Source organism: Adiantum capillus-veneris, chromosome 10 (genome assembly GCF_014529385.1).
Source record: "Adiantum capillus-veneris isolate H3 chromosome 10, ASM1452938v2, whole genome shotgun sequence".
NCBI lineage: Eukaryota > Viridiplantae > Streptophyta > Polypodiopsida > Polypodiales > Pteridaceae > Adiantum > Adiantum capillus-veneris.
The window spans coordinates 134,974,052-134,983,417 of NC_140940.1; the positions used below are offsets into that span (position 1 = coordinate 134,974,052).

The 9,366-nt window shown below is 45.0% G+C and overlaps 1 protein-coding gene across 1 annotated transcript; it reads right to left on the bottom strand.

Annotated features, from left to right (window-relative positions):
• Positions 1-785: 785 nt before the first annotated feature.
• LOC147449706 (uncharacterized) lies at positions 786-6,743 on the bottom strand. The gene is made up of 4 exons (XM_086521622.1): positions 6,294-6,743; positions 4,387-4,808; positions 1,342-3,964; positions 786-1,283 (listed from the first exon to the last, which is right to left on the bottom strand). The coding sequence occupies exons 1-4, from the start codon at positions 6,741-6,743 to the stop codon at positions 786-788; spliced, it is 3,993 nt and encodes a 1,330-aa protein (XP_086377748.1).
• Between the last annotated feature and the right edge of the window lie 2,623 nt (positions 6,744-9,366).

Below are 9,366 nucleotides of genomic sequence, written 5' to 3' on the forward strand. Positions count from 1 at the left end.
AACACTAATAAATCTTAGTCAATTGTTTCAGCGAATATACCTTGCTTGAGGCTACACCATGTTTCATAAGAAGATATTAAGCTTGTAAATGACAAAGAAATAGTTGCGAGAGTCACCGTGCTTTTTTATTGGATGAAACATATCCAGCCACGTTAAACCCCATGGCAAGGGGGTGGCAGGGGGCATGTCAATTACAACACCTCTTTGTAGACAATGTTAGAAGTGTATGTTCTTTGATCTCCATGTCTACTAATGCTTGTTAAGTGACTATCACCAACCACAACCTTGATGGCAGAAGAGGATCTCACGCGAGACATTGCCACATATAGTTGACCATGGGTGAAAACAGGTGTTGGGAGATACAATCCAAGAACTCCCAATGTTTGGCCTTGCACCTTGTTGATTGTCATCCCAAAAGCACAACGTAGGGGAAATTAGCGGCGTCTCAAATCAAAAGGGAGACCTTCTCTAGATCCTATGAGAAAATCAATCCTTGGAATGAACACTGCATTTCCTGCATGTGACCCTGTAATGATTTCTGCTTCAATCACTTTGCTGTGGAATTGCTTACAAATCAAGTGTGTCCCATTACAAAGACCACTTCTTGGATCCAAATTGCGAAGCAACATAACTGGAGCATTCTGTTTCAATTGTAAAACATGCGGTGGAAAGCCTCCCCCAAGATCTAAATTATTTACAAACTCACTTGTGAATAAAATGCTATCACAATTTGATTCACACACTTAGTCCGCACTGACATATTCCTTATAAGTACCAGGAAATTGCTACAAGCCCAAATTGTTTATAGTATCCACCTCCTTGTTCCGTGGAGCCGAAATTGCTCTATCCTTGAAAAAAGATGCATGGCAAGTCTGTGTTTCAAGGTCTCTATATATGCAAGCAACCAATGCTTGCAAATTATTTTGTGGTAGCATCATGCAAGCCGGCAGGGCCACATTATCAAGTATGTCCCCATCACAAACATCGCCATTACCAATATCAAGTGTCCATTGCAGAAACTCTCTTTCAATAACATTACTTAAACAATTGACCACTCGCATATTCTGTGTTAGATGCATGATTTCTGTACGTTGCCAAATGTATGAGTGGCACAAAGATGCATTAACAATGTCTTCTCTTCCCCCTTTGCGCACAACAGGTAATATCTGTCTGAAATCACCACCAAGGAGGAGAACCTTTCCACCAAACAACATGTCATTTTTCATGACATCTCTTAGTGTCTTATCAAGAGCCTCAAAAGTGTGTCTATGAGCCATGGGGGACTTCATCCCATATGATCAGTGAACTCATTTGCAACAGCTCAGCAAGCTGGCTGTTTACTTTAATGTTACATGTTGACTCAGAAGTTATATCAATAGGGATCTTGAATCTAGAGTGTGCAGTCCTTCCGTTGTCGAGAAGCTGTGCTGCAATCCCGGACGATGCACATGCCAAAGCAACTTTGGACTCTCCGCGTATCCGAGAGAGCAAAGCATTGTAGAGATAAGTCTTTCCCGTTCCACCTGGCCCATCCAAGAAAAAAACAGTCCCTCTGCTCATGCAAGCTGCTTGTAAAACCCGATTGTAAGCTTCCCTTTGCCCAACATTGAAAGATGATTCCATTCGAGCAGACAATACTCTTTGTTCCTCTCTGTTATACATGAACTCTTTAGCAAGCACTCCATGCTCACTCATAATTTGCAAGGTGTGATCCAACTGGGGCATTCCAGAATAATCCGAGAGCCTCTTTCCATAGTGTTGAAGCATTGTCTCTAAGTTTGACAAAGCTTGGTTCAGTGCCATGTGTTCACAGATATTCGCATCATTTGTGCGAACCCTCATATGATATACATGGTCCTCAGAAATCTCCTTACAGAAGCGATTCCACAATGCACCAGGATGTATTGGTTCACAAAAAACCAAAATGACTACAAACAGTAGGCGCAATTGTTGCCCTGTTTGCTGAAAAGAAGCTTCTTCCAAACAAAGAAACCATTCATCATCGACTTGCAGTAATCCACATGTTTCTTTAAATGTGTCATATACTCGTCCATTGAAGGTTCTAATATCCTCAAAAGACTTACATCCTTTGCACATGTTGAGTAACATACGCAAATAGTACAAATCTCCAGCATTGGGAACAAGGTGGTACATTCTTCCAATCATGTCACCAATCTGTCTTTGAGTCCATGTTCTACTTGCTGGCTTCCAAACCCACTTTGTTGGGAAGTCTATGTACAACAAATCGTTGGCCTCTGGATATTGTTGATTTGCAACAAAACACTCAGTGAGCGTTGTCTTTTTGCTGACATCTCCCTCCACCACACTCTGTACAGTCGCTCTGTCGCTAAAGATGACTTGATTTTGATGAGGCAAGTGAACTTGGAGCCGTTGTATGTCAGGTTTCTCTTGATGCATGTGAAACCCAAGTATACGCCAGATAGCCTCAGATGCTGATACATATCGAGCATTAAGATAGTTTGTAACTTCATTTAGAAGCCCTTCACTATCTTGTAGAACAACAGTGGCCCTGTCATGTCCCTTATACACATACTTGTAGAGATATTTCACAGCGGATATAGTGGAGCAAACCTCCACATTGATATGTGCATTGTACCTTATTGACAAAAATGGATTGTATGGAACAATCCATTTATTACTCATTTGCACTTTATTACAAACAATGTAATTTCCATCATCCCTCCTCATGTACGTTGGGTATCCATCCCTAGCCACAGTAGTCGATGCACTGAAGCTTCGAGGATATTTAAACCTGCACTCCCCATCTTTCATACATGGAGCATTCTTATTCAAGTTTCCACACGGGCCATGCACATTACACCGACTGATAACATCATACACCTGTGGAAACATTACTTTATCAGGAAGCTCCGCATACACAATCTTATCATAATGCAATGTCTCTATTGGATTATGCTCAGATGCAAGTATCAATAGAATGTGAGCATGAGGAAGGCCTCTCTTTTGGAACTCAATCACATAAATGTGTCCAATGACCTTACCAAAAATAGCTCTCTTAATCAGCAAGCCCATCAAATCCTTCAACTTATGGTAGAAAACACTTGCAGTAAGATCATGACGATCATTGGATGTTTGTCCAGGCAGTAATGCATCCTGTATCTCCTTCCATCCAAGATTGCATGTGAATGTAATGAAGAGATCAGGTTTTCCTCTCTTGCATACAATTGCCATGGCATCCTGGTACAGCTGGTGCATATAGCGAGGGCCACCAACATACGAAGAAGGCAATACAACCCTTCTTCCAACATTAGCACCCAATAATAGCTCTCTATCATCCCTTGTTCCATCTCTTGCTCCAACCATATCTGTCAAGCCTTGATACACCTCATCGCGAAGTTCACTTTGATGATTACGAACCCACAAAAGCCTCAACTCCTCCATACAACTATATGCATCAACAATATATTGTTGCAGTAGCCTACCACCACGTAAAAGACATTGTGTCGTGTCATCTCTAATTTGCAATCTATACTTGTAGAAATCCATTGTAGAAATATACTTTGTAGTTCCATTTACTCGCTCTCTGCTTACTTCCGCTCTGTTCACTTGGGGTATGTAAGGATTCCAACCTTCTTCACCATTTGGAAATAGCAACACATATAATAGAGGCATGTATGACCTATGGCAATTTGAGATTCGTTTTAGACCACCACCCAAAAGATTCAACACAATATCACGATGGCCAATGTTGCTCTCTTCACCTTGACCAGGCATGATTGCAGCAACTTCCACACTTGTTGGAGCAACATATTGCCAGCCATTTGTACGCTTCTCAGTAATGACCATCCTAATCTCTAGAATATTGGAAGTTTGGACCATTGTAGCAAACCCCCTAAAAGCTTGAACATACGGATTTACTCGATGCATCATCGATTGCAAGCTTTCCAAAACATCTGGTTTGAGTTTAGAAACATGACTCATCCTGTTTTGCAACTCATTCTCAGTGTCAAAAAATACAACTGAGCAAAGCGAGGGATTTGACATGATCGCTCTTCTGGCATCAATGGACCAATGTTATGATAAATAGATCCATGCACCTTGAAGGTATAGATTCCTTTTCTCTGGCAGAGAGATTCATCTATATGAGCTCCCAAAGAAGTAAATGCCAACACACTATTGTATGCTCTGATATGTTTCAAGAATTTTCTACTTCTAGTATTACCCCCGTGCATCAATTCCCTTAATTCTAAAGGAGGTTCACTTAATGGCGGCAAAGAAACATTTCCTGAGTTGCAACAACTCTTCCCCACAAATGTGCGAATGGTCTTTGCTTCCGTTTTCCAAGCTAAAGCACCACAAAAGGAACATGCAAAATCCAAGTTGCCTATGTTGTGAAGAATACACTTTTCATGAGAAATAGATAACATAGAGATATGCATCAAGGAAGTGGTCTCAGAATATAAGTAGGTGATAGATAGGCAAAGTGTCTCAACTTTGGAGTAATCTCCCTCTCTGGAGACAATTAGAGGCTCCTCAAGAACATCTCCATTATTGGCTTCCAAATTGTCTTCCACTTCAATCCCTACATAACTTTGCGAGAGAATTGACTCGTTATCTACATCCAATGCAATCCTTCCCTGAGGAAATTCATTACATCGATTCACGTTTATCAAATGCTGGTAATCTTCCCAGCGAGGCACATCAATCTCACCCAGAGAATGTCGAACTCTATCTCGCGTTGCTGCACGTCGCGTAGCTCGAGAGGCTTGACATATCCTACTACGTCTTGCATGTCCAGGAGACAACACCTTTGGACCAATAGCCATCTGTCCAAAAAAGAACTCTTATAAGTACTCACAGGTATATACAGGTTAGTATCTAAAGAATTAAGAAGAGAGTATGGAGAAGAAAGGATTTCCCAACTATGTCTATCTTTCTTTGAGAGAGTCAGTGACAGGAGGCTTGCCAACCCACATGGTAAATGTCTATATACTTCTATATTTGTCTCTCTATATCTCATCTAACTACTACTAAGGATATAGTTGTGGGAGCGAGTCCATCCGATTAGCCCACTGACAATTGTCGGTTAAGTTTCAGTCGGTTAAAACGCGCCAGTCTACACGTCAACCGGATTCTCGCCCGACTGAGGTCCCCTGACCCTTGAGGAGTCGCCACGTTAACCCATTATTGACCATTGGAAACCTTTGCTCAAGACGGATTCAAAGGTGCATCCAAATCAGCCCCGAAGTGCTTCATTATGAAGAGTTACCATGGTGACAGGTCCCCATTTGAGTTGGTAGAGTTGCATTGAGGCTTGGGTTGTTGTGTACATTCCGTTTACGCAATCAAAAGCAAATACCACATCGGCAATGGTGTGCATGTGATTACATTAGGAGAGACACTCTCGCTTTGCATCTACCAAAAATATCCCAGAGCTTCTTGACCCTACCCAAATTGGGCATATCTGGCAATCAATGCATTCAAAGAGATGGCATCCTATATAGGAAGCTCTCTCCCACTTTTTGTGCTTTATGAAGTGCTTCACATTTGTCATACCTAGAAAGAAGTCAGACATTGCACACACCTAGAATACTTTGTGTGTGTGTGTGTGTGTGTGTGTATGTATGTGTGTGTGTGTGTGTGTGTGAGAGAGAGAGAGAGAGAGAGGGAGACAGGGAGACAGGGAGAGAGAGATTCACTGCTACATAACTTGAGAGAGAGAGAGGGAGAGGAGAGATTCACTGCAACATAACTTGAGAGAGAGAGAGAGAGAGAGAGAGAGAGAGAGAGAGAGAGAGAGAGAGAGAGAGAGAGAGAGAGAGAGTTTCACTGCAACATAACTTGAGAGAGAGAGAGAGAGAGAGAGAGAGAGAGAGAGAGAGAGAGAGAGGGCGAGGGGGGGCGGGGAACGGGAGGTGTGACCCAAAAGACATAGTGGCAACAAAAATACTACAATTATGGAGATCCTCTGAGAATGTAGTATCCAAAGAATACAACCAAGAGTCGTGAGCAAATTCGTATCCACTACATACATAAGCCTCCCCCAAAATGTAGTCAATATCCCCAAAGCCACCAAAATATAGATCCGCTAAGTCTATAATGAGAAAGAAGTGGTATTACTATCGATTACATAATTCACTTCTTGCAAGGGTTGCCCTGCTTTGAACTGGATGGAACATCTCCAACAGCATTAATCCCCTTCTTGGGCCAATGGATCATTAACAATCCATGGAGCTTGTTTGAGATAGATCTAACTTCGGAGACACATGTTGTATGTTGTACTGCTACGGCGGTCAATTTGTTGCTAGTACTTCATAATTCAGGCACAATGCTTTTGAATCAATGCTATCCTTGTCAAGTACGGACCTCTCCAAGAGACTCATGATTTTTGCCCGGTTGCTTTCTACGCGAGAAAGTTGTCCTTGCATTGAGCTCTGTAGCTGCAAAATACCATTAATCTGTAGCTGCATCCGCTCCTCTAGACCATGAAGATAAACCCCTTGCTCATATTGTGAATGGCTCAACCAGTGAATGCTCTCTCTATAGGAAACCTGTGATGCCTCCGCTCTGTCACATGAGGCTTGAATTTTGGAGCATATTGTGTGGATGATACCTAGTCCATCTACAATATGCTTCTTTGCAGGTCCATCGCCACCTTGAGCAACGCGCTTGGCATTTTGTAAATTGTTGCTTGGGTCCCTCTCTGGGGTAAAAAATATCACCTCCGAAGAATCTCCTCCAGAGGTAAGCACGTGCTCCATCTCTGTAAGGAAGAATAAGATATATATTTAGCACCATGTTATACATGTTTTTCTCTCTATCTATTTCTATCTCTATTTTTCCTCTATCCACCTCTCTATACCTCCCTCTCTATGGTGCAAGGTGGCCATAGAGAGAGCAATAGCCAAAGCCTGTGTGTAGGATGTCGTCTCTTGGAATGCACATATTGTGGGATATGCCTAACTTGGTTAGGGCCAAGAGAGCGGCTGCCCCATCCCTCTCTCTCTCTCTGTCTCTCTCTCTCTCTCTCTTTCCTCTCTCTCTCTCTCTCTCTCTCTCTCTCTCTCTCTCTCTCTCTCATGTGTAGGCATATCCCACAATGAGTGCACTCCAAGAGACGACATCCCATAGATTAAGCTCATTGAAAGCACCTTTTGTGCTTTATGAAGTGCATGGCAGTTGGCATACATGTCGACCAAGGCAATGCTAGAATTCAAGGTAGTTGTTCCAATCTGCGAGTGAGGTACACTTTAATTTATTTGTCTTGTTGTGCAGTGCTTAGCCCTACTCACATAGGGCTCTGATCCAGTTTAAAACTCAAACGATAGTAAGCTGAAACACATTTTTCCTGAACATTGACTCACAGACTCAATCTCACTTGGAGAGGAGGGAGATGAAATGAAATGTTATATTAAACTTCTTCAAAGAGCCAAGGTCTATGAGAGCCCACGGAGATCACGATGACGCTACTGCAGACGCCGAGAGGAGGATGTTGAACCCGCGTGCGCTAATGCAGTAGCCGGCTCAGCTGGCGATGAGCCCACAAAAATGACGATGGCGATGAGAAGCGATGACAGCCCGCGTGCGCTGCTACAGTAGCCCAGAGGAGGATGGCATGCGCTGCTGCAGTAGCCGGGAGGATGAAGGAAGGATGCAATGGCGAGCCTGCATGAGAGTCGGTGGTCAACACCGCGCCATGCTGAGAGCTGTGAGGGGCGGGTGCGGGGGCATGAGGTTCTGTGGTCACCGCTGCATGCCGAACACCCTCGGGCATTGATGATGATAACTCACAGTCTCAATCTCACGTGGAGAGGAGGGAGCTGAAATGAAATGTTATATTGGCCACTTCAAGCTGGACATTTCCCGCAATCAGTGCATTCCGTCGGCGGCGGCTACCGTAACAGAGAATATACATATGTCTGCATGCGATAAAGGAGGATAGTGGCAACACTAATACATGTGGCAAGGCATTCTCAATCACGGTGTGGGCCGTGATGGGGGACTTCGTGGGCATCCACAAATACTGGCTGCAATCAGTGGTTCAAAGCTTATTGGCCACTTCAAGCTCACAGACTCAATCTCACGTGGAGAGGAGGGAGATGAAATGAAATGTTATATTAAACGTCTTCAAAGGGCCAAGGTCTATGAGAGCCCGCAGAGATGACGATGACGTTGCTGCAGACGTTGGGAGGAGGATGTTGAGCCCGCGTGCGCTACTGCAGTAGCCGGCTCCGCTGGCGATGAGCCACAAAAATGACGATGGCGATGAGAAGCGATGACAGCCTGCGTGCTCTGCTACAGTAGCCCGGAGGAGGATGGCGTGCGCTGCTGCAGAAGCCGGGAGAATGAAGGAAGGCTGCAATGGCGAACCTGCGTGAGAGTCGATGGTCAACACCGCGCCATGCTGAGAGTTGTGAGGGGCGGGTGCGGGGGCATGAGGTTCTGTGGTCACCGCTGCATGCCGAACACCCTCGGGCATTGATGATGATAACTCACAGTCTCAATCTCACGTGGAGAGGAGGGAGCTGAAATGAAATGTTATGCTGGCCACTTCAAGCTGGACATTTCCCGCAATCAGTGCATTCCATCGGCGGCTACCGTAACAGAGAATATACGTATGTCTGCATGCGATAAAGGAGGATAGTGGCAACACTAATACATGTGGCAAGGCATTCTCGATCACGGTGTGGGCCGTGATGGGGGACTTCGTCGGCATCCACAAATACTGGCTGCAATCAGTGGTTCAAAGCTTATTGGCCACTTCAAGCTCACAGACTCAATCTCACGTGGAGAGGAGGGAGATGAAATGAAATGTTATATTAAACGTCTTCAAAGGGCCAAGGTCTATGAGAGCCCGCAGAGATGACGATGACGTTGCTGCAGACATCGGGAGGAGGATGTTGAGCCCACGTGCGCTACTGCAGTAACCGGATCAGCTGGCGATGAGCCCACAAAAATGACCATGGAGATGAGAAGCGATGACAGCCCGCGTGCGCTGCTACAGTAGCCCGGAGGAGGATGGCGTGCACTGCTGCAGTAGCCGGGAGGATGAAGGAAGGCTGCAATGGCGAGCCTACGTAAGAGTCGATGGTCAACACCGTGCCATGCTGAGAGCTGTGAGGGGCGGGTGCGGGGGAGCCCGCGTGCGCTACTACAGTAGCCGGCTCAGTGGCGATGAGCCCACAAAAATGACGATGGCGATGAGAAGCGATGACAGCCCGCGTGCTCTGCTACAGTAGCCCGGAGGAGGATGGCGTGCATTGCTGTAGTAGCCGGGAGGATGAAGGAAGGCTGCAATGGCGAGCGTGCGTGAGAGGTAATGGTCAACACCGCGCCATGCTGAGAGCTGTGAGGGGCGGGTGCGGGGGCATGAGCTTCTGTGGT

Bases quoted from the DNA above. Each gene is read 5' to 3' on its own strand.
- LOC147449706 (XM_086521622.1), bottom strand. From the start codon at position 6,743: ATGGAGCACGTGCTTACCTCTGGAGGAGATTCTTCGGAGGTGATATTT. The intron at 4,809-6,293 runs GTACTAGCAACA...TTTTTTGGACAG, and splicing joins CATTGTGCCTGAATTATGAA to ATGGCTATTGGTCCAAAGGT. The intron at 1,284-1,341 runs GTAAACAGCCAG...TATGGGATGAAG, and splicing joins AGTCAACATGTAACATTAAA to TCCCCCATGGCTCATAGACA.